Source organism: Falco rusticolus, chromosome 4, assembly GCF_015220075.1.
Source record: "Falco rusticolus isolate bFalRus1 chromosome 4, bFalRus1.pri, whole genome shotgun sequence".
Lineage (NCBI taxonomy): Eukaryota > Metazoa > Chordata > Aves > Falconiformes > Falconidae > Falco > Falco rusticolus.
The window spans coordinates 1,139,309-1,165,862 of record NC_051190.1 but is presented as its reverse complement, the minus strand read 5'-3'; the positions used below and the strand labels follow the sequence as shown (position 1 = coordinate 1,165,862).

General features: G+C 60.4%; 2 protein-coding genes across 7 annotated transcripts in view; one reads left to right on the top strand and one right to left on the bottom strand.

Moving 5' to 3' along the window:
- The window catches only part of LOC119146084 (semaphorin-3D-like), a 25,636-nt gene extending 1,714 nt beyond the window's left edge, over positions 1 to 23,922 (top strand). The window contains exons 2-18 of one of the 5 annotated variants that reach the window (XM_037383184.1): positions 11,082 to 11,283; positions 16,675 to 16,816; positions 17,556 to 17,618; positions 17,875 to 17,994; positions 18,334 to 18,436; positions 18,894 to 19,022; positions 19,346 to 19,491; positions 19,723 to 19,837; positions 20,002 to 20,071; positions 20,419 to 20,563; positions 20,648 to 20,870; positions 20,991 to 21,079; positions 21,547 to 21,588; positions 21,856 to 22,013; positions 22,242 to 22,306; positions 22,556 to 22,686; positions 22,772 to 23,922. In XM_037383184.1, the coding sequence (XP_037239081.1) occupies positions 11,082 to 11,283; positions 16,675 to 16,816; positions 17,556 to 17,618; positions 17,875 to 17,994; positions 18,334 to 18,436; positions 18,894 to 19,022; positions 19,346 to 19,491; positions 19,723 to 19,837; positions 20,002 to 20,071; positions 20,419 to 20,563; positions 20,648 to 20,870; positions 20,991 to 21,079; positions 21,547 to 21,588; positions 21,856 to 22,013; positions 22,242 to 22,306; positions 22,556 to 22,686; positions 22,772 to 23,188 (2,360 nt within the window). In that variant the 3' untranslated portion in view covers positions 23,189 to 23,922. The other 4 variants (XM_037383183.1, XM_037383186.1, XM_037383187.1 and 1 more) reach the window with 4 other exon arrangements.
- The window catches only part of RAD54L2 (RAD54 like 2), a 74,364-nt gene continuing 71,619 nt past the window's right edge, over positions 23,810 to 26,554 (bottom strand). For both annotated transcript variants that reach the window (XM_037383181.1, XM_037383182.1), the window contains exon 23: positions 23,810 to 26,554. In XM_037383181.1, the coding sequence (XP_037239078.1) occupies positions 26,487 to 26,554 (68 nt within the window). In that variant the 3' untranslated portion in view covers positions 23,810 to 26,486.

The following is a 26,554-nucleotide window of genomic DNA, read 5'->3' as shown; positions in this document are numbered from 1 at the left end:
GAATCATCAGGAGGCATTGCACGGGCAGCTGCAGCTGCGCTTTGGTAAGCCCTGAGCCCCAGGTTGCTGCCATGGCTGCATTTAGCCAAGCACTTTATTGCCCATAAGGACCCACTGCATTAATCTGGCTGCCGGGCACTGGTGTGAAATTTCTGCTAAGCTGGGAACCAGCAGTTTTTGATGCAGCCGTGTGCACAGGAGAGGAGGGGAAAGTGCTCTAGAAGATCTGGTCACAGAGTTGCAGCTACCCCGCACACATGCTGGCCACGCGACCCATGCACAAGCCATGGGGAGCTTTCTCTTTGCCAAGCGGAGCGTGTCCCAGTTTTCTGCCAGCCGCTCCTTGCACAGCCTTCAAAGGGAAGGGGGTCTGGCAGCCCTGATGGGTCACTGACTTGACATGATGGGTTGCTAGAACATACAGATTTCTCCTGCAGAGTTAACGGTATTGAAAACAACAGAGACAAAACCACCCTTGTGATTTATGAGCTGGGGATAGGGAAGTCAATCTGAAAGCCAGGGCAGAGATATCAGCTCTATAAGAAATATGGGAAGAATTCATCCCTAATCTAATCTCACTGAATTCCACAAGGGTGCAAGACAGGGATCATTTGCTCTGGTTCCTTAGGTTGAGAATTAAACAGGAAACCCCCAAGGATGTGAGTTGTTCTCCCAAATACCAATGTGCTTATGCGTGGAGGATGCAGACGGGTTGCCATGGTCCAAGCCATCACGTTCGGCTCAATAAGAGGTGATGCCAGGCTGTGGGGCTGCCAGGCAGCGGCATCCAGCAGCACCAAACTCAAGCAGAGGGAGCGGGAGCCAAGCTGGGTCCTCGGCAGGACTCGCTGCTAACGATGCTCTTTGCCAAACCGAGCCCTTGAGCCAGCAGGGCTGGCAGATGTTCCTGCTGGTGAGGGTTTCTGGCTGCCTCGCTCTCTGCTGTGCTCCTGTGACACCCTCTTAGGAGCTGTTTACAGCAAGGATGAAGATTTATTGTAAACCTTGGCTCCTGGTCTCTCAGGGCTGCCTCTTGCTCCAAGTTTGGTCTATCCGCCCTCCAGCTGGGATTACAGGGAGAGGCGGCTTTGAGAGCGCGGGGTAATTAGGTCTCTACAGGCACTCGCTCATGCAGTTAAAAAACTGCTGTTGAAAGCAAAGGCAGACATAGAAATCAGTTAGCTGAGTAACCTCCTGGCCCAAGGGGCAGCTTGGAATGGCTTTTGGATTGGGAATGGGGGACAGACCCAGCCTCACCCACCCTCTTTGAGGAGCCCTGCTCAGGAGACCCCCCTCCACCCTGCTGGGGTTGGCAAGGAGCTCCTGCAGAAGGTGGGCTGCAGTGGGAAAGAGTGAAAATGGTGTTACCTGTTCTGGACTGGGTCTCCAGCCTTGGTTCTCCCTGGTCCCTGCGAGCCGCCTGTCGCCTCCCCACCTATTTCTCACTTCTGCCCTGCTTACAGGAGCGGGCTGCACCCTCTCCGATTCTTTTTTCCTGGGGGAACTGAAGCACAGAATGGCAAAATGACCAGTGTAAGGTTGTAGGGCTGGGCTCACAGGGCAGGAGTCCAAGTCATTCTGCCTCCCTGAAAACTAGATTATCCCCAATCACAGCATAAAACCCCAGCGCCTACTTGTAGCTAGATGCCAAGGAATGAGCGATTTCATGGTACCCAGGAGAGAGCACTCCATATTCCCAGCAAAAAATAAGCCTTTATTATTCCCCAGTGTGGACACTGTAGGATATTTGGGCTCTGCCGTCTCCACACTCAGTGACCCCATGTGCCCCCTGATCCATGCCCGGCTCCACTGTACCTGCAGGCATGCCACACGCATGCTCCAGGCTAGCACAGCCCAGCTCCGCCAGCGGGATGGCACGGCATGGAGTGCAATTGTTGCCAACGTCACCCCCAGTTGACTTGGGAGCCTGCCCAGGATATGCTTTCCCTAAAACAATGCCATTCACAAGCACACGGCCATGTGGGCTTATTGTTCTTGTCTAGCACACTGGCGAGCTGCCATTTATTGTGTGCAGGAGCTACTCTGCTTCTCCCACCGTTGATTCCAGGTTTATTTCCCCGTTTTCCAGGAGGAGACCATGGGGTGGGGGGAAAAGCTTTCGGTTTCAATCTGTCCATTGTCCACTGAGAAAAGCTGGTCTTCCCACAGTGCATGCTCCCATGCAGGCGGGTGCTGGCAGCTCTGCCACCATGTGCTGGAGCGACACGCTCGCTCATTCACGGGCAGTGATGGAGTCGGGCTTTGTGCTGAGCTGCTCTGTGCTGTAGGAGGATAAAGTATTATTTGGAGGGAGATGGGACACTTGTGGTCAATCCCTGTCCTGCTATGGTTCCCGTTTGGCCACAGGCAGGTCACTTGGTCCATCTGTGCCTCATCTCCACACTGGAATAACGGCAGCCACAGTGGCCTTCCACAGCGGGATGCTGTGCAGATGAGTACGTGGAGGACTGAGGGGCCTTCACATGAAATAGGCGTTGGACAGGAAGGATGTGTCCCGGGAGCAGCACTTGGGTGTGCTGCATGGTGGTGGCTGCTCCTGGGCTGGACTGGCCAGCTGGGGATACTGGCACAGGGGGCTGTGCTGTGAGGAGGTGCCTCTGCTTGTGACCATCCGCTGGGCTGAGTTATCTCTGTTTTGGCTGGCCAGTTAAATGACTGCAGCAAGGGGAGCCATCTGCCTTAGAGCGTGCTGCTGCCAGCAGTCACCCCGGTTTCCCTCACACAAAAGCTACGGCAGCCACCTGACCTGCCTCAACCCCTGACAGATGTGCCTTCATCTTCAGCCTAGCCTGGCGCTGACCTGGTGTCTCCTGGGGAAGGATGAATGAGCAGCCAGCTGGGGTGAACGGCCCAACATCCATCTACAGTGTCTCTGCTGGTCATTGATCCTAGGAAATACCCTGCACAGAAGCTGCAGTCTTGCTCCAGACAACTCCCTTTGCTGTAGCGGAGCTGCTGAGGTGGGGACACAAGGGTGCTCAGCCGCTCAGGAGCTCACTGACAGGCAAAGCTGTGGCTCCGGCTCCCTGCGCAGCATGCCAGAGCAAAGGGCAGCCCGCAGAGGAGGCTGCCGGAGCATGGTGCTCTGCAGGGGTCCGAGGCTTGCAAGCCAGAGAGTTTACCCAGCAATCCAGGCTGTAATTACCAAGGAGCCCAGCCAAGACGCTCTGAGAAGCAGCAGATAACAGTGCAGGCACCCTCCCTCCTCATTAAAATACTTTCTCTAGCAAAGCCCCCCACGCTTGCCCAGCCTGTTCCAATTAGCGGAGCAGGCTGGGGAGAGCAGAGAGCAGGGCTCCCGTTGATGAAAAGAAAACACTGTGGAGCTTTCAAGTGTCAGGGGAGGCGGGTGGCCCCGGCTGGGACAGCGAGAGGCCCTGGGAGTGCGGCCGGCAGCCGTGCTGCTGGCTGCTGGCAGTGGTGGAACGGATGGTCGGGGTCACTGAGCTGCGGAGCAGGTGCTTCACAGCCAGCTCCTGCTGGAATGGCCCTGGGGTTACAGCTGGGGGAACGTGGCGAAGCCAACAGCTCTTTGAGAGGTGCTGAGCATCCCTGCCCAATAGGTCTGGAGGTGGGAAGCAGTAATCCCACTGTGAATGAAGAAAATGTGTGTTATGAATTGTGATTGTGCAGCTTTGTTGCAAAATGCCTTGGCAGCTTAAGGTAGAGGTGGGCTCTGGCTTGGGAGTGCTGGGAAAGGCTGTAGCCTGCCTGTCCAGGGAGTGGGGGTGCTTCTGCGCTCCCTAGGGCTGGTTGTCTCATGAGACACCTCTAGGGAGGGAGCTGTCCCCAGCCCTGGCTCTCTGCCGGGTGCTTCAGAGAGGCCTCCGAGGCTGTTGGGTTGTGCCCACCAGCACCCTGACCAAACCCACCACTTCTTTCCTAGGGGGTACCGAAGGACCAGAGCCCGTGACGCTTGGTGATGGCTGAGCCTGCCCAGCTGCAGCTGGTGGCCCAGAGCTGGTAAGCTCTGTATGAAAACCCTGGTGTCATCCAGCTCCTCTCCCTGGCCGAGGCTTTTCAGCCAGCCTGGGGCCAGAAGCATTAGCAAACCTGTCCCTGGCTAGGGTCTCCTCTAAACTCCTGGCCTGGGAGCCCCTGCCGGGTTTTAGCACACGTGTGATTCACCCAGATCCAGCCTGGAAAGTCTGAAGCCCAGAAAAGGGCTCCTGAGCAGGGCAGAGCTCCCCGAGCCTCCCGAGGGCTGTATTGAATGTCAGGCCATGTGGCGGACAGGTGACAAGGGTGGGTGTCAGCCGGCGCAGCACCGCGGTATAAATGGCTCCGAGGAATGTGGTGCTGCCCCTGGGGACCCCGGGGCTTTGGGGAGCCGGCGCGGTGGGCGGGCAGAGCGCAGGCTCTGCGCTACCTTATTTGGGTACTTCTGCTCCAGCACAATGCCAGCGGGTGGCAAGACCCCTCCCAAATGTGAAAGAATTTTAAGCTTCTCAATTGCATTAGGAGGAAGGTTGGGAGTTCAATATGCCAAGTCAGTCCAGGGTTTAACACAAGTTAATCTGGAGTTGAATACACTGAGTCAGTCCTGGCTGGGCTGAGGGGAGCTGTGCGCCTGCTGCCCAGCGCGAGACACGCTTGCTCCACACTTGTCTCACCTCCTTGACCCTCCACTTTGCCTGGAGATGAGCCCAGCTGTCTCCCTCCAGATTTGCCTCTGTGCCACTACCAGCTGCCGGCCTGTGGTGGTTTGGCCGCTCTGGGAGCCCTGGGCTGGGCAGCATCCCGCAGCCACCTGCCTGGGCTGGGGCTTGGCAGCAGCACTTGGCACTGCTCTGTGCCGGGGTGCAGGCACAAAAGCTGTGAAGAGGTGGGCAAGTGCGGTGCAGGTATGGCAAGGAGAGAGCTGGAGGGTGCGCAGGGCCCCAGGAAGTCCGTGCCTGCCTAGGCTTTCCCTGAGGTGTATTTGCCTGGACTCAGTGGTCCGGTGGCACTGGAAGCTGCTGGTACTCTGGTAGCATTTTTGGTGAGAGGAGGCTTGCGAGGTGCAATTGCACTGCATCTCCATCTGATTTTCTCTGCACATTGGACCCACTACCTGCCTGCTGCTGGATGCCCTCGGGATTAATTAAAAAGAGGAATGGCGGAGGTTACTTGACTGGCACTACCTGGCTCAAGCGGCAGAGTCAGAACACCGAAAAGCCCTTCAGGAGCCACTGGCTGAAAGCACAAGCCAATCCAGCCCATCACCGTGCAGTGAGGCAAGGCCAGCTGCTGGGCCACCTCCCTGGCCTGATGCCCGAGAGCCAAGCCAGAGCAGGCTTCACCTCTCCCGGTAGCAAGGGAAAGGTAGGGGCTGAGCCAGCGGCCCCCTGAGAAAGGGATTAGCAGGACGTTAAGTGAAGCCAGCTCCTTATCGCTTCATAAACAGTTAATATCCTGGCTGGGCTTGGGCTTGGTAACTCCCCATTCGCTTTTAAAGGACGTGGTCCCAACCGCAGTGTGCCTTACGCTGCTGAAACTTCAGGGAGACCAGCACTGCCCGAGGAGATGCTGCCCTGCCCCTCCCGACATACGGCCTTACCCCCCCACAGGCACGCTCCCACCCTCCAGGCTGTGGCGCGGAGGGCAGAGGCAGCTGGGCTCGGCGGGGGCCACGGTGCCGGCGGGACCCACCACCCGGGATGGACTCACTTTGGCAGCGCAGCGGGGAGGGGGCAAGCCAGCTGCAGCGCCGAAGGTCCGTGCTCGTGCTGCAGCGCAGCAGGCAGGCGCTTCGTGTGGCATGCCAGGGCTGAGGGTCCGGCAACATTTACACATCGGCACACAGAAAAAGGAAGTAAGGGGGAAAAGTGCTCATGCTCGGTGGGGTCAGCACAGGCAGTGAGGTCCCCTGACACCACCCAGGCCACAGGGCTGTCCCTGCCCCATCGCTGTTATCAGCCGGTGCCCATTCGTGAGGAGCCCCGCTGCCTGGCAGGGGGACGTGCTGAGGGCGCGGTGTGCTGGCAGCACTGGGACCCGTCCCCCCTGCTCGCAGCGCCTGGCACGCTTCGGCAGTGCTGGCTGGCAAGGAAGGATGGTCTGGGGATAATTGCAACCACGGGCTTTAATCTCAGGAGGTGGGAGCATAGGAGGCTGTCGGGAGATGTCCCGGCTGGAAGGCAGCCTGCTGGCCAGCCTTGTCGTGTGATGGCAGAGGAATGCGGGTGAAGCTTGAGCAACCTCAGCCTTCTGCTGCTGCTCAACAGTTCCTCCCTTCAGACCCTCCAAAACTGGCTCCCCTTTGATTGTCGGGGCTCTGTGTAGGCACGTGTGACTTGTGTTACTGAGGGATTCGCTGAAATCCTGCCATTTCACAGGGCGCACCATGGTGCCTCGATGCCACCTGGGCTCCGACGCTGGGTTTTGTGGTCCCAGGTCTGGTGTCAGGCTGCAGGAGCAGCACATCCCCCTTCCACAAGCAGCTCAGCACTACAGGCTTCCCTGGTGCTGCTCCTGCCCCAGCCAGGCAGCTCCAGGAGAAGGAGGGAGGGAGCCAAGCGCCCACCCTGGTGGCTTTGTCCTCCTGGTTTGAGAAGGACAACAGCTGCCTCTCCCTGCAGCTGCCAGGGCATCCATCATCCTGCGTAGGATGGAGGGGAACAACCGGGGCCCTGGCCTGAGCAGGGAGAGTTTCAGTGCCTGCATGGGCAGGAAGGGGGGCAGGCAGTGCGTTAGGAAGGGGGACAGTGGTGGGCAGAGGTGCATGCCAAGGCGCACGTCCTGCAGCTCCAGCTGTGCACACTCCTCACACACCTGGTCCTGCACAGGGTGCGGTGTGCAGCTGTCCTGTCTGCTGGACCTGGCTTTGCCCCTCAGTTTCTTTGCCGGGGTGAAGGTCCTTTCTCTCAGCTTCTCAAAGTGGTGGAGAGGGGACCACGCACCCCCAGGGCTTCTGCTGGGGGCAGCGGGACAGGTTCAGGAGAGCGGGGCTGGGGTCTGGAAGCCAGGTCTTGGGTGCTTGGCAGCCTCAGGCAGCACCAGCCCCACGGAGGGGGTCTCAGCTCCATGAGGCTCTCCCCTCTCACAGTGCAACGGTTCTGTTCCCCCGTGGCGAGGGTCACTGCGGTTGAATGTTGACATGGGGTGCGGCCCCTCTCCCCCTCCCCGCTCCTCTCCCCTGAGGTCCCCCAGCTGTTGGGGACCAGCATTCCCCCGCTGCCCGCGCTCAGCCACCCCGCAGTGTAACTGAAGAAGGCACTAGGCTGCAAATGGTGTGTGGGGATTAGCTGGGACACAATCGGGGCCTGTGAAAGCGGCGCAGCACATGGCGGGCAGCGCATGGCGGGCTGCGCTGGGCAGGGAGGAGCACAGGGGCTGCGCGTAGTGCCGCAGGGTGGCTGAGGGCTCGGGTTCAGCAGGCTTGTCCTCGGGAGATAATCCATAGCCTGATAAATCCACTGCGGGGGCCCTTCCCCCTCTGAAATTTGGGCTGTTTTACACTATTCACGCAGCAAATAGGCATTGTCAGGAGGAAATTGGTGCTTTCACGGATAAACAATTCCCTCCCACACCCGCATGTCTCAAACAGGAGGGATTTGTCTCTTCCCTGTGCTGCTCCATCTCTGCAGGCCCTTCCAGAGGTCTTTGTCTCCAAAGGAAAAATTCAGCTCCATGCCACGGAACAGTGGCCCAAGCTGGCAGCCCAGAGCCTTAAGGCTGTTGGACTTCTGCAGGTCACCGGTGGAGGGGAGGGCATGGGGCGACCACTGGGACCAGGGCATCTGGTGGACTGCTGGCATAGAACCAGCACCGCGATGGCACCAGCCGTGCCACCACCAACACCAAGGTCCTCCTGGTGACTGCCAGCCCCTGGCACAGGGCTGCTGTCACCCATGTCCTCCCCCTCAGGTCCTGCTGTGCCCGGAGTATGAAACCTTAACCCCCAGGCGTTCCCTCGCCCAGCAGCCTGCCCTCATCAGCACTTCCCTCTCCAAACTGAGATGGAAATACTTGCAGCTCCGGACAGTTGATTATTTAAAGCTGTCGGGAGTGTTTAATTTAACCCTGGATTCATCATCCGCAGCTTGTTTCCATCCACGAGACACCCGCGCTCCCCCTCCCAGTGTAAACGCTGCCTCTGCTGAGCTCTTCACCTCTGGGCAGACTTGGGCAGAGGTTGACAGGCAGGGCTGTGGCCCCACCGCGTGCTCCCCAGGTGTCCCCGCTCTGGCTGGCACAGCGAGGGATGCCCCTGTGCCAGGGGCTGCGGGCACAGCCGGGCCGCGGAGCTGCTGCGGGGATTTTAGCTGTGTGTCAGGAGATGGACAAGCTGAGTCCCTCACTGCTGCCTGGGCACAGCAAGGGGGGAACCTCGAAGTCTTGGTGAAAGAGTGACATATGGGGAAGCCTTTCTTACTGGAAGTTACCCTCTGACAGGTTTTTTTTTGCCTTGTCCCCTGCAAGCCCCTCCAGCAAGGTCCTTACCTTTTCTGACCCTGCACCCAGCTCTCCCAGGGCTCTGGGGTCCTCTTGTGTGTGGCTGCAGCTTCTGCCACCATCAAACCTGCCTTTGGCATCCCCAGGGCAAGGAGACAAAGTGCTGATATGGCCGAGCTGCACATGGGAGTGTGCACGCCTGCCCCAGCGCCCCTGCCCCACTGCAGGCATGCGGAGCATCCCTAAACCTCACCCCGCAGCCATGTGTGAGCGTGTCCTGGAGGCAGGAGCAGTGCCCTGCCTGCCATCCGCAGAATCCCAACCCACCCTGGCATCCTCTGGAGCTCTGGGTCATGAAAGGTTCCTCCCAGGGCTGTCTTAGCCCAAACCTAAGCCTAGCACAGGCCCTGCTCCATTTATAGAAAGCTGCAATTAGAGGCCAGTGTTTTCCCAAGTCCTCCAGCAACACAATGTGCATTGCCAAAGAGAAACAAATCCCTGCCAAGTCCTTGCGATGACCTCCGGATAGCAGTGCTCATTCAGGGCATGGCTGTGAGTCCACAGGACAGGTCTGGGAGCATCCCCAGCGCAGGAAAGCCACTCGCCATCTCTGCCTGCTGGGAAGGCACTTGGGGAAGCAAGGGCAGCGTTGCTAGTGGGTGCCCGGTGTGGCTGGTGGGGTTCCTACCTGGGAACCTCCCCCTCCACAACCAATCTGTCGAGCACTGAGTAATTTCAACCTAGCTAAACCCATCATGTTTGTGATTTTTTTTCCCCTAGGCAGATCTGCTGAAAAGTCTGCCCAGGAAAGGAGTAGATGAGTTGAGAAAGCAGCTCCAAACTACAGAGACAAAAAATGGCACAGCCACCATCCTGAGGTCACATCCAGGTCCCAGGGTGGTGCCAGGTCTCCTAGGATGGCAGAAGGCTCGGCAGCAGCAGCACGTTGTGCTGGCCAGAGCAAGAGCAAGGCAGTGCTGAGGACAGGGAGCAGGCAGAAGAGGAGCTGTGCTGCGGGGCTGCTGGCCACCGGCTGCTGCTCGCTCCCTGTCTGCCAGGAAGGAGAGAAACCCCAATTCCGCAAGCCCCAAACCTCCTCCCTGAGGAGAGCTGTGTGCTTCTTCTTGTGGAAGGCAGAGACCAAGGCAGTGGGAAAGGCTCGGCTGCACTGTCCCTCCTACAGCCCTTCACCGGGACGGCAGAAACCCCCTGCTCCTTGTGCCAAGAGCCTCTGGCCAGGAATGAGCCAAAAAGCTCATTTAATTCTTCCAGCAATGTGACCGGAAGGACCTAATATGCAGGAAGAGGGGGAGTCAGAGCTGCCATTTAGGGACTGGCACATTTATAAATGGGGAAAAAACATCCAAATTGCCTGAACTAATTGTCAGGCCGGCCCCGCTCCCTGCGGGAAGTGTGGGAGCTGGTGGATGAGGCGGTGAAACCCTGTACATCTCTGAGGGGGGATAAATGTAAGACAGTCCTTCCAGCCTGCAGCATCCCAGAGCCAACGGATGCCGGTGGCCTTGGAGAGGTCTGTGGTGAGCGGGCAATTTCCAGAGCTACTGGCCAGAGCGATGTATTGTGTGCGCACACAGCTGCAGCTGATGCTGAAGGGATCACGAAAGTGGCGTTTATAGACAGCACTCCAAAACATTAATTCCCCCTTCAGCGAAATGGACAAGATTTAACCCCAAGCTGAGATAAGATAAAGATCAGGGTTCTCTCACCAGGGTCTGGCCAAGCACTGAGGTCTGAGCAGATATTTAGCAGGGATGCCCAAGCTCTGAGATCTGTTGGAGGGTGTACTACTCCCCAGGCACTCCTCGCCTCTTCCCTCACGTCACTTCCACAATGCTCAGATCCAAGCGCTCCTGAGTACCACGTGCTGTAGGCATGCCGACATCACACCGCACCCCTCCCCTAGGCAGGCTGTAATAGCTGGTCTTCTGAAGTCCCTGGACATGAAACGTGCTGGAGCCCCCCAGGGGGTAGCCGGGACAGCCATGAGCAGGTCTCCCAGCCACAACAGCCTTTCCCAGTACCCAAACTGGCCCTGTGCGCACCAGCTGTTTTGCCAGCTCCCGGAGGTGGAGGGTACAGGGTGTCCCAGTGGGGACAGGCATGGCTCACAGCAAGGGAGATGTTCAGAAATCCTCCTCACCCTACCAGAACCATCGATGACTGGCTGAGGCTGCAAGGACAGCCTCCTTAGCCCCCTGCTTTTCCTCCCAGCCCGGCCAGTTCAGGCTGTGTGAGCTCCTGAAGACGAACCTTGTCTCCCCCCAAGCCTGTGCTCCCCGGGAGGGTGGGCCCCGGCCACCCGGCAGCCTGCAGGTGCTCTGCCCAGATAAACACCGACGAGGCACTCGCGGCGGGTGCCGCAGGGTGCCCAGCCTGTGCTTTGTCACCCTGTCCCATGCAGCGCTCGCTGTGGCACTGACCTTGCCCTGCCACAGGCTGCACCACAGCCCCAGCTCGTTCTGCAGCGCTGTGGGTGTGCAGGCGGCTGGACACTTGCTCTTGGTGGCTCCTCTCTGCCAGGCAGCTGGCCTGACATCTTCTCAGGGACGGAGCCATCACCTCTCGTCCCTCGAGCACCCTTCCCAGCCAGCGGCTGTTGGGACCAGGGTCCTGACCCGCACGCAGCTGGCCACAGTGCAACCTTCCTCCTTCTCTGCTTGCAGCTGGTGGCAAAGGCATCATCTCGGCGCTGGACAATGGTGCTGTGAGGGTGAGCTGCCCCTTCCCCACTGCTGAGCACCAGAATGCATGCGCTCCCCCGCCACAGCCTGCCCCTCGCTGTGCTCCTCTGCCTGCTCCTGCAGCAGCCGGGCAGCAGCCAGGCATGGAAGCAGCATGCCCCGCGCCTTCGCCTCGCCTACAAAGGTAAGGGGGCCACCCAGGCAGATTTTCTTAGGGTCTGCACCTTGCTTGGGAGGGTTGGGAGAGCATCCTGCAGGCAGGGAGTGAAGGGGTGGCCAGGGCTCGGGGGAGGCAGGCAGTAGCCCCACAGCTGTGGCTGCAATGTCTCCATGTGTTTGGCCCTCGGGAGGTTCCAGGGATGCACAGCCCTTGAGGGTGCTGCATCGGCGCTGCTGGCATCGGAGAAGGAGCCTGAGAGGGAACATCTCACCCTGGTCCAGCGCAGCACTGGGACTGGAAGGGATGTCTCCTGCTCAGACTGGCTCTGGGCATCTTACAGTATGTTCTGGGCTAGAGCTGGACCAGGCAGCCCCAGGGGAATGTCCCCTGCCTTCATGCTTACAGTGCAGTGGGGACACAGCCCCAGGCAGTGCTGCCAGCCCCTTCCCCTGCCTCCCCCCACAGTCCTGCCCCAGCCCAGCCCTCCTGCCTTCACCCCTTCCTTCCTCCAGAGCAGGGACTGATCCACACTGCAGATCATTACCCTGCTGCGCTTTACCCTTCCCCCCCTGCATCTGTCTTGCCTGTTTAGATTATGAGTTCCTCAGGGGAGGCACAGTTTGCTCTTCTTGCGCCTGATGCAAAGGGAGCCTGCTTTTGGTGATCTGAAGACGTAGCAAGAGCAAACTGACAGGGAACACAGTACACAGCCCACCGGAGAAGTGCGAAAGGGGAGTCTGTAGGGAAAGGGTCTCTGAAGGGGAACGACATGAGCAGTTGGAATAGAGCCCTGCTAGCCTGGCAATGGGTCACCCTGCCATGGACCTGCGGCATGGACTCAGCCAGTTTACCTGCTTTTGGTGTCTCCTACGTGAAAAAGAGCAAGCTGCTCTGAAGGACAGGCAGCTCAGCACGTCCCCAGAGCTGCCCTGGACATGGTGGTCAGCAGGGCTCAACTAGCTCCTCACCACATCTGGGAGGTGACAGTGCAACTTTCCCACAGGCATGGCACTCAAAGCTCTGGGGCCATCCTCTTGGGCTGCTCCATCACCCTGAGAGGCTGCTCTCTGGCCAGGGACAGCTAGCAAGGTGGAAGATGTCCCCAGCTTGTGGCTGGAGAGGGCTGGACCTCCCAGGGATGCAGGATAACCCTGCTGGGAGATGGTCCCACTGATAGCCCAGCTGGGAAACACAGCGCAGGGTCTGTCTTGCCTTGGAGCCGGAGGAGGCAGAGCAGGATTGCTGGTGCAGCAGGAGCACAGAGGCACTGCTGACTTCAAAGCCCCACAGTGTCCTGGGGCTGCGCATGCCAAAAACCTTCAAGTCTGAAGTCTTGGGCAGAGGCAGAAGAGGAAGCTCCCAGCATCAGGAGGGCTCAAGGACAAGGCGAACAATGGCAAGGGATGTGACTCATGGACAGCACCGGGCAGGTTCAAGGACACAATGCTTTGAGATGTTTAGGTTAAAAACCCCTAGAAGAAAAAAAGAATAAAAGGAGGCCTTTGAGAGTCCGTCTACAGGATCAGCCTTGCCTTCAGATCCCAGCATGGGGGAGGCAGGCAGACCCCTTGGCGGGGCAGGGGGAGAAGATGCAAGCAGGCTTGAGACAAGGAAATGACAGCACCGAAGGCTGGGAGAGCAAAGGAAGGATAGGGCATGAGGCACAGGGCCAGGAACAACAGTGGTGGCTCCCACCCTGCTGAGGAGACAGTTTGTAATAGCGTGCTGGCAATCACGGCCGCGAGAGCGGCAGCCTGTGGCTGGCCTGGGTCAGGCTGGGTCAGCCCCACCGCTGCCCAGCGCTGAGCCTCTATTTTTTCTCAGGCCATACAGCAGTGCAGCTCTGCAGCGAAGCCACAGCACACCTCCCAGCTCCTTTTACTGTCATAATCCAGCGCAGGCACAGCTAGGGCTTGGCAAATGGGTCTCCTGCCATCCTTTGATCTGCAGCCAGCCCAGCTGGGCAGGACCCAGAAGCCATCACCATGCAGCAAGTGCTCAGCAGCGCAGGAGGCTGGTGGGTCCCTGGTTATCAGCACCAAAAGCTGCGCTGGCATGTCCCTTATCAGCCAAAGGCAGTGAGGGCCTGGAGCCTGATTTAGCGCCAAGCTTCCCCTGGGCTTCAGGGATCTCCTCCATGGTCAGCTCTGCCTGAGGGCTGGGGGAAGGGGACAGGACAGCCCGCCGGCACAGCCGGGCTCTGACCCCAGGAAGCCCAGGGTCGCCGTGTGCTGAGGATGCTGTAGCTAAGGGGCAGGCGGAGGTGATGGATGGGACAAAGCGGTTACAGTGGTCCCGACAATAAACACCGTGGCCTTGGGAGATAATAAACACAAAGAAAAGGATGTTTCTCTGGGCTCATCCGCTGGTTTAGCCACCATGCAGCTGCTGCAGAGAGTGCCCAGTTCCCTGCCTCAAGGATCAAGGTTTGAATCAAACGCCTTGTGCATGTAGCTGGACCGAGGGCTAGAAGAGGTGTTTGTGCGCAGTAGCTTCCTGTGTATGGGGTTGGGATCCACAGCACCTGACGTCCTTGGTGAAGGAGCAGAACTGTGCCACAGTGTCAGGCTCAGCCCCTCACAGTCATTCATCCTGCCAGAGGTGGGAGTGCAGGGCAGTGAGTCATTGCCGGGTCCACAGCAGCAGGGAGAGCACCTCTGTCATCCTGCCTGACCTTGGCCTCGGATGAGGCTGGGGCAGGTCAGAGGGTGGCCAGCAGGTGACATTCCCTGGGACCAGTTTTGTCCCCACTCCGATTAATTATACCTATGTACCAGATGAATGTTTGACCTTCCCCCTGACCCCAGCCCAACTGCCCAGTGCCCTGTCTGACATTTTCCCCTGGATCAGGCAGGTCCCAGGAGCGCTGGCAGACACTGGAGGGTGGATGATGCACAGCAGCCCGCTGGGCACACAGCAGTGACAACGGCCTGCAGGCAGGGACAGGAATTCCGTTGTTAATGCCATTCAGCTGGTGGGAAAGGCTTGGAAATCTGCTTCTCCGCATCCACAGCACCCAGATAGCCCTTGGGCACCCAGGGGTAGGGGGGAAGTGAGGTGACGCTATGCACAGCTTCTGTGGGAGCAGGAAGAGGGCCAGGAGCTCCCCAGCACAGCTGGAAGTGGCACCTGGCAGAGCAGCATTTGCGTCCCACAGTAACTGGATCTGTGGCCCCGGAGGAAGGAGAGAAGGAAACGCTAGCTGGGAGCGAGCCTGGCTGCAGCGTGCGGATGTGGGCAGGGATCCCTGCCTGCTGCCTGGGGCCCAGCAGGTCCTTCCCCCACAGGGACAAGCGGACGTCAATGGCATTTCCATCCCACATGCATTGGCCCCACGTCCCCTCTGCCCTGGAAACAGGGTGGAAGGAAGAGAGACGCAACCTCCCGGGTCAGCCGGTCCCCTTTGGATGGAGCCACGCCTGTGCCCACGTATATCCCACCTGTGCCCGTGCCCACGCACACCCCACCTGTGCCCAGGGCCACATGTACCCCTGCGGTCCCAGCCAGGCAGCACCTGCTTCCCTTGACAGCTCCCCTCCCTCCGTCCCTGACACACTGCTCCAACTGACATGACTCTGGGTAATCTCTCAGCCAGGACTTTACAGGTTGCCCCGGGTTTCCAGTCACACTCCACTTCCCCCCAGCCCCCATCCAGCAGCAGCCTGTCTCCATCTCCTCTTCCCAGAGCCCTGGTTTCGCCCTTTCCCTGCACAGCACCAAAGCCAAGAGCAGCCTTGCCAGCACAGCCAGCCTTCACACTGTCCCTTGCTGGATCCCACCACTTCTAAAGAGGAAACTGATGTGTTCTGATTTCTGGAAGCTCTAAGACCCACCTCAGCACTGATCTCCCTGCCTTGATCCCTGGGAGCAGGCACTGGCTGGGGCGGCAGCTGCCGTGACCTGTGCACGGTGCTGGGGATGCTCACCCTGGCAGCCAGCCCCCAAACTTGGCACTGCGCATCACAGAGCTATGTGAGCCCTGGGAGGTTTCAGGAGTGGTTAACCAAGAGACAAGAGCTTATTGTCCCTCTTGCACACTCATATGTCCACAACTGTGCTGGAGGGGCCATGCGAGCCACCCCTGGGCTTCTGCACAGGAGGAGCTACAGCCTGAAGAGCAGAGCCTTTCCCGCTGCCCTGCCCCCGCTCCCCAGAGCACACTGGGTCCGTGGCACACTTTCCCCCTCACTCTTCCCTCCGGCAGTGCCAAAGGGATACTCTTAAAAGCCCCTTTTCCTGAGCCAGTCTAACACGGGGTTTGGGCTGTCTCTGAGGACACCGTGGGAAACATGGGGGGCGGTGGGTGCAGGGTCAGGGCTGCACCAGGGACACAGCGGAGTGTCGCAGCACTATCAAAACTGGCCGGCTGCAACAAGGCTTTTACCATTCCATCCCAGGTTAACTTCAGTAAGTAGTTCCCTCACCTTGCCCCAGCACGGCCATCAATCCCCCACAGAGTTTCAACAGTTCATCTACTGTCTGCGCTGTTTCTTCATACTCCTCAGGCCAGTGCCTCTGCTTCTGGTCTCTCCTCCATCCAGGGCAGGCGGGCACTCACCCACTCTCTTCCAGGTCTCCCTTCATTGGCTGCTCCACTTCCATATGGTCCTTAGAGCTATTTAACTCCTTAGCAGGAACCAGCCACAGCTGCACCTTATCCACATCAGCCAACCCACTGCCCCCGAAGCCAGCCCACAGCTGGATATTGTTAATTAACCCAGCTTCATTCCTCTACAGCAGGGGACTTTTCTTACAAGCTGCTTAGGCCAGGGACGATCACCCATGCATCCACCTGTCCCAGTACACCCAGCCACCTGCCGGTCCTTGTGCCGGGGTCAGGCCCAGCAGCCGCTGCCAGACCAGAAGGCTCGGGGGAGCGCAGAGGGGAGCGGTGTCTGGCCAGGCTGCGGCTGCTCTTTCTGTACGGCCTTCCCCTGCGGGATGCTTTGCCCCAGCGAACAGCCAGAACTTTGTGTGTGTAAACTCTCTCGAGAATCCCAGGGAGAACACGCTGGGTGTTACAGCAAGTCCCTCCGTCCTCAGCCCTCTCCCCGCAGCTTCAGGCTCTGGGCTCCAGGAGTGGCTCTGCGAGGCCAGCCAGAGGCTGAGCATCCTGGGCTGCCCCGCACCCTGCAGACAGCCCGGCCAGGCCAGGGCGGCAGGTCTTCTCCTTTGTATGGGCACCACCGGGAAGGCCCACGGGAGGAGGCTTCACCGTGAGCTTTGGGGCACCGAGGGCAGCGCTTTTTCTGCGCCGGCAGTGGCAGGAAGGTTGTGTTCTCTTGGGAAGGGGTGGGTAGCCAGAGCTGTCCCTGGGAGGGGGAGCATGGGGCCTTTGGCTGCCTGTTGTGTCATTTGTGGGTGGGTTTCTCTTTCTCCCACCTTGTGCTCTTCAGATTTGCTGAAATCCAACAGCTCTCGCCTGCTGCTGGCCTCAGGGAACGGGTTGGATTTCCAAGCCCTCTTGGTGGATGAAGACAGGGCCTGGCTGATGGTGGGAGCAAAAAACCACATCTTCCTGCTCCACCTGGACCATCCCAGCAGAGAGCCTGAGAAGGTCAGTGCGGGGAGGAGGGTGTGGGTGTGATCCTCGCCAGACTGGCCTCTTCCTGCGCGGGAGCCGCTCCTCATTCCCATGCTGGGGTGTGGAGGTGGATGTGCTCTCAGCAGCACTGTTCTAATGTCACCGGGGACACATTTACATCAGGATGTCTCAATCACTGGGGTCAACCCGTGCCTGGCAGAGTTGAGCCCTGCTGGGACAGGCCAACGCCGGGGAGGGCCAGGGTGGCTTGGCCAGGAGAGGGGACCTGGGTGGACCCAGGGTGGAAGGGCAGTGCCCGGAGCCCTGCTATCACACCTTGTCCCTGCTGCAAGAGCTACAACAACTCCAGCGGCGAGTCTGCTAATGTCATCCCAAGACATCCTGCTGGCAGGGTGCGCAGATCAAGCCCAACAAAAGAAAAGCCCATTAAGGCGCTGCAGCCTGGCGTTCCCACGGGCTGGGATCCAGGAGAGCCTGCCCACCCACTGGGCGTGCCATGGCCCACCCCGGCTCTGTCCCCAGGCCACAGTCACTCTGAGCCTATTTGGCAGGCTGCCTGCTTGAGCTCGGCCCGGTGCTGGGGGCCCGAGGGGGTGTCAGACCCATTGCAGAGCAGCCCCACATCCTCACTGTGTGCCTGAGCCTGGCAGCGCCTTTCGGCCAAGCCCATTCCCACCGGTGCCGGTGGGAGCCAGCGATCCAGGCAGGTGAGGAAAGCAGGGGTTGCATCGATGGGGTCTTTGTGTTGCAGATTTTCTGGCCAGCCTCCAGGGAGCAGGTTGAGCATTGCCAGCTGGCAGGGAAGAACGTGGAGGTAAGCAGGGCTGGCAGCCCCTGCCCACGGCCTTTTGCAGCTCATCATGGATATTAAACACCCACATCACCCCGACAGGGAGCCTTGAGGTCTGCCTGAGATGAGGGTGTTGAGCCAGCCAGAGTTAAGCTCAGCTTGCCAGCAGCCAAGGCAGGATCTGGCCAGGCTCCCGCATCCCAAGCAGACCAGCCACGGGGCTGGGGACAGGTGCCCAGGCCTGGGCTCAGTCCCCTGACAAACATCTCCCCTTGAGCAGACAGAGTGTGCCAACTTCATCCGCCTCCTCCAGCCCTTCAACCGGAGCCACGTGTTTGCCTGCGGAACCGGCTCCTATCAGCCCGTCTGCGCCTTCATCCAGCTGGGAGCCAGGGGCAAGGTGAGGGACACCTTGGGCAGCCATGTCCCCATTGCAGAAGGTGGGGAGTGACCCCCCACAGTGAGTGGGGGGGAGAGGGAGCCCTGGAGCCTGGGGAGGGTGGCCAGCCAGCCTGGTGCGGTCCTTAACACCCGCATGGCTTTGCTGTGTATGGCGAGCGGCAGCCCCAGCTTGGCAGTGCCGTGGTGCCCCGCGGGGATGGGACCGGGCACTGGCAGCCCCCTCGAGGGACCTGCTTATTGCAGAGCCAAGCACACCAGCCTCCTTCCCACTCTTCTCTACATGCCCAGCTTGTTTCCAGCCTGCCCCAGGCTCACGTGTCCCCTTTGGCTCTGGCAGGGTCCTGGGGCTCCCCCCATGTGGTTGGTGACCCACTCCTTGGAATCGGGGCGAGGACGGTGCCCATACAGCCCCCATGAACCCTTCACAGGGCTCCTCATCGGTAAGAGCGAGTGGGAAGCAGAGGCGATGCTGGGGGGTGGGAGCGCTGGGAATGGTCTGTGCTGGGAGGTGCTGGTAGCCGTGCCTGCACCCTGCTCTGCTGTACGTGGCTGCAGTCCTGGGCTGGTGCCCAAGCATGGGCAAGTGAGAGGAGCCATCCCACAGAGCCCGGTCCTGGCCTGGCTCACCCCAGCATCACGGGTCCTGCACAGATTCCCAAATGCAGGGTGTAGGTCGAGCGGCGTGCACGTGGCGGGGTGTGGTGCCATCAGCCCCCCTGCCTTGTAGCAGAGCAGTGGAAGGGCTAGGCGGGTTTGGGGCTAGAAGCTGTGCTGGGTCACAGGTCTAGAGGAGGCTCCCAGCCAAGCTGTGCCACCTCCACTCTCCCCGAGCCTCTGAGGACGCAGGGGAGTCCTGCCAGGGTACCCCTGGCAGTGGCACCCCCTCTGACCCCGCAGATGGGGAGCTGTATTCTGGCACCTCCAGTGACTTCATGGGCAGCAGCGCTGCCTTCTTCCGGACCTGGGTCCATGGGGCGGAGCAGAGCTACATTCGGACGGAGCAGAACCAGGACCACTGGCTACACGGTAAGAGCAGGGGAGCTGTGGGGTGCAGGGGGCTCTCCTGCCTGCTGGGGAGAGGCTGGGGCCAGCACTGAGTCCAGAGCTCAGTGGTCTGGCCCCCTTTTCCTCTCTGGGGGCAAGCACTGATGAAGCAGCTAGTGGGACCTGTGCCCCAGCATGTACTCTGCAGCCTGAGCACCAGGAATGGGCCTTCTGAGCTGCAGGGGCTCCCTGGCACACCCTGCGTACCCTCAGCATCTCACACTGCTCCTGAGGGCTTTCAAGGACCATACAATAGGGTCAGATCAGGGCACAGGGACACATTGTGCCGCTTCTTCCCCCTGCAGAGCCAGCGTTTGTTGGTGCCTACGCCATCCCTGACACCTACAACCCCCATGATGACAAGGTCTACATCTTCTTCCGCGAAACAGCCATGGAAGCTGGGCAGTGGGAGAGGCGGCACATCCATGCCAGGGTGGCCCGGGTCTGCAAGGTCAGTCACCAAAGGCCAGTATGCCATGGCTGGGTGTCCCACCGGGTGGGCTTTTACCTCCTCTGGGCCAAGGGGCACCCCAAGCAGGAGCCAACAGCAGGATGTGAAGGTGTCACCGCACACATACCATGGAGCAGAGGGCTCAGGGCTGGGGCTGTCCTGCTGTGGGGATGGAGGAGTGTGCCTCGGTGCGGGAGGGTTGGACTGAGCCTGGCTCTTGGTGCCTGGCAGAATGATGTCGGAGGGAAGCGCAGCCTCATTAACCGCTGGAGCACATTCCTCAAGGCTCGCCTGGTGTGCTCCATCCCCGGGCCCCAGGGCACCGAGACCCACTTTGACCAGCTCGGTAAGTGCACAGCCCAGTCTGCAGCCAGGAGCAACACTGCTCTGCCATGGCTGCTCCTTCCAGTCCACCCCAGGGAGGTGGGTGTGGGACTGAGGATGCCTGCCTGCATCCCCTGACTGGTACTCCAGCTCTTGGGTGCCTGACCTCCACCCCTCTGTTTACAGAGGATGTTTTCCTCCTGCGCACCCGGGACCCTCAGAATCCCCTCGTCTTTGGACTCTTTACGGTCTCCAGGTGAGCTGGGCTCTGGTTAGGGCAATCCAGCCCGTCCAGCCCCTCACTAGTGCTGCTCCACGAGGAGCCCTGGTGGGGGAACAGGGCAGGACCAGCACCCAGCTGGCAGAGGAAGGCCACTGGCCAGCGCGCTGCTTTCCCTGCTGCTGGTTCACCAGCCCATCTGCCTAACAGCCAGTGGTTCCCCAGGCTGGACTGGTTGTGCCAGAGGGATTCCTGTCACCCCCTGGGTGCTGCGCACAGCTCTGGGGCTGGCAGGGGACAGCGTGGGCTCAGGGGCATGGGCGTGCACACATCTGGTCCCCATGGAGCAGCATGGATGCTGACAGCCCTGTGCTCCCCCGCAGCGGTGTCTTCAGTGGCTCTGCCGTCTGTGTCTACTCCATGGCTGCTGTGAGAGCTGCCTTCAGTGGCCCCTTTGCACATAAGGAGGGATTCGACTACCGCTGGGTAGAATACAAGGGCCGCGTCCCCTATCCCCGTCCTGGCACGGTAAGGGACTGGGAAGTGGGGTGCGAGGGAGTGGGATGACCTGGCCGGGCCTGGCCCTCATGCAGTCCCTGCATTGCCACGCAGTGCCCCAGTGAGACGTACGACCCGCTCCTGCAGTCCACCAAGGATTTCCCTGACGAGGTGATCAGCTTCATGCGCACCCACCAGCTGATGTGGGAGCCTGTGTACCCGCAGGGCCGCCAGCCTGTACTGGTGAGGGCTAACGTGCCCTACCGGCTGCGGCGGCTGCTGGTGCACCGGCTGGAGATGGAGAGCCAGCACTACGACGTGCTCTTCCTCGGCACAGGTGGGAACTCACCCCAGCTCTGTGGACGCTGTCACCATGGGGCAGCTTGCATGGCACACCGGTCCTGCTGGCTCAGGTGGCTCCTGGCCCTGACAGCTCCTTCTCCCGCTGCATTCACAGATGAAGGTAAAGTCCTGAAGGTGGGGCTGGCCGGTGGGATAAGCCGTGGCCCCGAGGTGATCAGCCTGGAGGAGATCAGCGTCACTAAGGTACTGGAGGCCAGGGCTGGACCGCAGTGGCTGGACCACGCAGTCTCCCCTCACCCTGTAGTATCCTCCCTGCGAGCTCCTGCAGCAAGTCACTGGCCTCTGTCAGGGAGGTCCCTCACCTCCCTGCTGCTGCCTCCCACCTGCCCTGGCCGGGCAATGCTGTTGGCATGAAGGGGAGCCAGGGGGACTGGAGCCATGTCATCTCCCAGCTCCCCATCCAGTCCCTAGGGGGGATGGGGGTAGTACACAGGAGCCTGAACTAGAATGGGAGGGCTGAGCCCAAGTCTGAAAGCACGTCTGCTGAGCAGGGCCAGCCCAGGCTGCTTGGATGGAGCAGGTGGAGCTGGAACCAGGGACCTGAATCGGGACCCTGGCATCTTGTGACCCTCGGGGTCCCAGCCCCACTAGCAGGCTGGGGCACCCAGGAGGGACCGACATGGCTGCAGCACCCTCTCCTTCCCCTCCAGGTGCCTTCTCCCATCCTGGACATGAAATTATCACCGAAGCGGGTGAGTCCTCCCTCCTGTTTCTTCCTAAAGCAGCTAAGGGACAGGGCACAGGGGGCAGCTGGCCCCAGCCCCTCTCCTCAGGTCCCTTGGCCCCAGGGCTTGCACATTTAGGGAACGGGATCCTGCCAGGGCAGTGTAGGGGGGACAGGCTCTGCCCTGCACTCCCCCTGTCTCCCAGTGCCCCCACCCCAGGACAGGGCAGCTCTGTGTCCTGGCTGTCCCCAGCCTCCGGCCGTGGGTGCTGACCGCCGCTGTTTGCCCAAGCAGCAGGAGCTGTTTGTGAGCAGCACCCACGGACTGCTCCAGCTCGCCCTGTACCGCTGCGAGCTCTACGGCAAAACCTGCACCGACTGCTGCCTGGCCAGGGACCCCTACTGCACCTGGGACAGCAAGAGCTGCGCCCCACACCTGCTCACTGAGAAGAGGTGAGTGTCCACCCGGGCCAGCCCAGCTGTCTCACTGCAAAGGGATGATGGAGCAGGGAAAGGAAAGCTGCCAGCCCTGGAGCTTCATCTGTCAGCCCACCCCCACCGCCACCCTGCCTGCCTGTCCCCCAGCCCTCCCGGTCCCCCTTCTCCCTGGCTGCTCTGCCACGGAGGGGTCCCAGAGCGCAGGACAGACGCCACCCCACAGCCCTGTCTGCTCTCCCCCAGGCGTGCCCGCTGCCAGGACGTGCTGAAGTCTGACCCGCTCAGCCAGTGCCAGGACACCACAGAGGGTGAGCGCCAGCCCCAGCCCCTCCGAGCAGCCCCGGTGCTGGTGGCCAGCTCTGCTCGGGGGCCAGCAATGCCCAGCAGGGCACACGGCATGGTGCTGGGAAACCAGTGCCCACCAGCACCGTCCACCGCAGACCCTGTGCCACCCACCATGTGCTGGATGCTCCATGCTGCCCTCCCTCCCCACCTGTCACTCAGCTCAGCTCCCACGCAGGGTACTCACCCCTTCCCCTGTCCCATGCCCTGTGCAGGGACCGCTGCTGTGGAGAAGCTGGTTTTTGGGGTGGAGAAGAACTCAACCTTCCTCGAGTGCCTGACACGCTCCCCACAGACAACCGTCAGGTGGCTGGTGCGGCACGGCGAGGAGACAGGCCTGAGTGAGGTACATGGGACAGGGTGGTGGGGACGAGGCACAGGGGTGGCTTGGTACCCAGGGGACTGACTCATGGTGCTCTGCCTTTGCCTAGGTCAGGAACAACGGACACTTCTCGGTGCTGGAGCAAGGGCTGCTGATCCGGCAGCTGGCGAGGGAGGATGCGGGCACCTACGAGTGCCAGGCGGTGGAGCGCTCCTTCTCCCGGCCCCTCACCCGATACAGCCTCCGCATCATCAGGCACGAGGCCATGGAGGTGCCACCTTACAAACGGAGCAAGGGGGCTGAGCTAGGAGGGACCCACCAGAGCCCCCGGCCCCGGACTGACCTGCACCCAGGTTACAAGGGCTTCTCGCGGGCCCTGGGAGCGCCAGGCACCAGCCTGGATATCTACTGCAATGCCCTGCGGCACCAGGAAAGGCAGCGGCAGAAAGCCTGGCACCCGAAGTGGCAGCACCCGTCCCCAGACAGCAAGAACGGCCGGGTGCGGAGGCACCCCCAGCCCCTGTGAGGGGGCAGGGGGGGCCGGGGCCACCCGCAGCTCACAGAGACCCTTCGAGTCTCTCCAGGGCCCTTCTCGCACGTGGGCAGCTCCGAGGAACCTCTTGGCTTCCCATGTGGAAACGCGCCACTGTTACTACCTCAAACCCTGCCTGTCCCCGGTCCCCACTGCCTCACCGTGTGCCCCACAGGGCACGCCGGGGGCAGGGCACGCAGCCTGCGCCCGCTCTCCGAGACTTCGAGCTATTTACACCCTGCAGAATATTTATTCTCCTTGTTTTCCCCTGGCCCTTAATGACGATTGTTATCAGCAGCGATGATCAGTGCGGAGGACAGAGAAGGGAAACGGCCAGCTCTGACAAAGGGCTCCCTGACACCCGGCAGCGTCCAGCCCTGCCATGGGCGCCCGTGGCTCCTCGCCGCGGCCGCGTGTGCCCCGGTGGGTGCTCGCCCAGGTGGCTGCAGAGGTGCCCCCAGAGCCCAAACACCGGCGGAGGCAGCGGGGCACAGCTGCTGGCTGAGCCTGGGCTCCGGCTCTGTGGCACCTGGGGTTTGCAGAGGTGCCCATGCCCAGCCCAGCTCTGATCCACTTCAAACCACACCACTTTTTTAAATTTTGACATTTATTTTACAAAAAAAAAAAAAAGAGAGAGAAACAACAGGCAGTTATACCAACTTACAATTTATTATTTTTTAAAAAAATGACATGAAACACAAGTAAAAATAAATACATCATATAAACAACATTGTTCAAAGTCTCTGTTCTGGGAGATCAGGCGAGCACATCCCGTTTGACAGAGAGAAGAGGGAAGCACATGATCATGCGCGGGGCCAACCGACCAACCCACCCTGCTAGTAATACTCCTCTTTCCAACCACAAAAAGACAGGCCACAAACTAAGGTGGTAGTAAAAAAGAAAAGAGAAATAAAAAACCCCAACAACCAACCCCCAAACCAACAGAAAACCTAAAACGAGACTCAGTGATGGATTCCTCCAGGCTGCCGTGGATCTGCAGAGACTCCAGCTCCGAGCCGGGTGCCACCAGGGTGGGAGCCCAAAGGCAGCCGCGGGCGGCAGGGTGGCGCAGGGGTGCTCGGGCAGGCGGTGCAGGTCGCTCTCCTGCACTCACATCGTCGTCCCTTCAAAGGGAGCGCTTGCCCTCAGTTTCAAGGAGCCATCACCTCACTGTAATCTAGCTGGACTATATTCCCCTTTTAACCTTTGCCCGCCCCCCCCCACTCTCCAGTCCTTCCAGGACTGGATTAACAAAATTCATCCCAGAGTGGCGAGAAACACCAGTTGTGAAGGTATTTGGTGTAGTTGTCCCTGTTGGCCTGGAAACCACCCACAAACCAACAGCGATTCTCTTGCATTCAGCCATTTACTGACATCATTAAGCCAAAATACACATTATTTCTTGAGAAGCCCCTGTGGAAATCCCATCCTTTGTGTGCTGGGATATTTGCTTTGTGAGTACCTGCACCCACCCCACAAACCTCCCAGGCACCGCGGGAGGCCAACGTGCAGCGGACCCTGCCCAGCACAGGCCAGGCTGTAGCCCCCACCCTGCAGCCCCCCCACAACCCCCAAGCACCGTGCCGGGGGGTGGGGGTGGGTAACAAAACCGCTGTGACTGGGGCACAGGGCAGCCAAGCCCCCGCTGTGCCCCCGGCACTACATCCAGCAGTGGCACCCGGCCCTCACCCGGCTCTGCCTGCCACCGAAGGGCAGGGTGAGGGCTGGGTGCCAGCGCGGAGGGCAGCTGGGCACCAGCACAGAGGGCAGCTGGGCACCAGCACAGAGGGCAGCTGGGCACCAGCGAGGCCCCTGGGCTCTGTCCTGGCCTCAGGGCTGCTCAGAAATGTTCCTTAGTGTCCCAGCACCCCAGCAGGGTGTCCTGTGCTGCTGTCCTCGGTGTCACCCGCAGCCCTGCTGCGAACCAGCAGCTGCTTCTCTCCGGTCATTTGGAGACAGAAATTCAGCAGCAAAAGAAAAATTTAACCCATGCAGGGAAAGCCCCTGTTCCAGGCTCAGGGAAACCGAGACAGGACCCTCGGCAGCAGAACCACGTGTTGAAGAGGAGAAAAGCCTGGGGAGGGCAGCTGGGGGGGAGAGGGAGCCCCATGGGGGAACTTCAGGGCTCAGGAGAGATCCCCCCACTCAGAAAGGCCCTGGATCACCCACACGCCCTTGTGCCCCCATGGGGTGGCAGAAACCCTTCCCACAGCCCTGTGGGAGAGCAGGTGCCTCCAGCTGCCCTGGAGCAGCCCCAGCCGCTGCCAGTGCCCACGGGAGCCCTGCGGTGACCACCCCCAGCCAAGGCTCTGATGGGGCCCAGGGGACCCGGCCCCTCATTACGGGGCTGCTCAGGGCTGGTATGGGGCAGAGGCGCCGTGCCCAGCGCTCAGGGAGGGCGGCTGGGGCTCCACGCAGGCGCTGCCTATGCTGGGGCCCCGTGCTGTGGCTGCCCGGAGCCATGGACATCGGTCAGCGAGAAGAAGCCCCTCGCAGCAGGTGGTGTCTGGGGGTGCACCACGGGAGGGTGGTGAGGGGTCTCCGAGCTGCTACCGCTACACCGGAGCCAGGAGAGCCTTCACACCATGCCCTGGTGCCAGGAGGTTATCGGCCAGCCCGCGGCACGAAGCAAGCGCCCTGCCACAGCCAAGCACCGTCACCTCCAGCCCCTGCGGCCACAGGGCTCAGGCTACGCCGGGAACCCCGGGAGGACATCAGGCAGCAGCATGGGGATGCGCCAGGGCCTGCTCAGGAAGCCCCGGGTGCTCGCCTGGAGAGGCAAGGAGCAGAGAAAACAGCACGCAGCCACCGGCACCACAGCCAGAGCCGCAGTGCTGACTGCCCCCAGCCAAATCTTCATGCCTTGTCCCAGCACAGAGCCACAGCAAAGCCCCGTTCAGAGAGGACTGGGGAGGATCCCTCAGATGAATCCCACTACCCTGACCACCACCAGTGAGGCCCGGGGCTGTGGCAGGGCTCTGGTGAGGGTCTGCTCGTGCTCTGGCCTCCCACACACGCCCACAGGTCTCAACACTTGCTACTCTCGACAAGGAAGGCCCTTGCGCCTAGGTCCATTCCCCAAATCCACCGGAAAACTGACAGCCTCACAGGGATGCAACGGACATCTGGGCAAGCTCGTCATACAATCAGTGTCACAGGGTTGTGCATGAGGTGGACACACAGAGCACAGGAGGGCATGACTCACAGATGCAGCACTGTCAAGTCTTTGGAGAAACTTGCATGAACACCATCAGTTAATTTGCTTTGTTACTTTTGTGGGGGGGTTTGATTTTTATTTCCATGGTGCATCCAAAGACAAGTTGTCCAGCAGTTTGCTCAGAACCCCTCGGTTTTCAACTC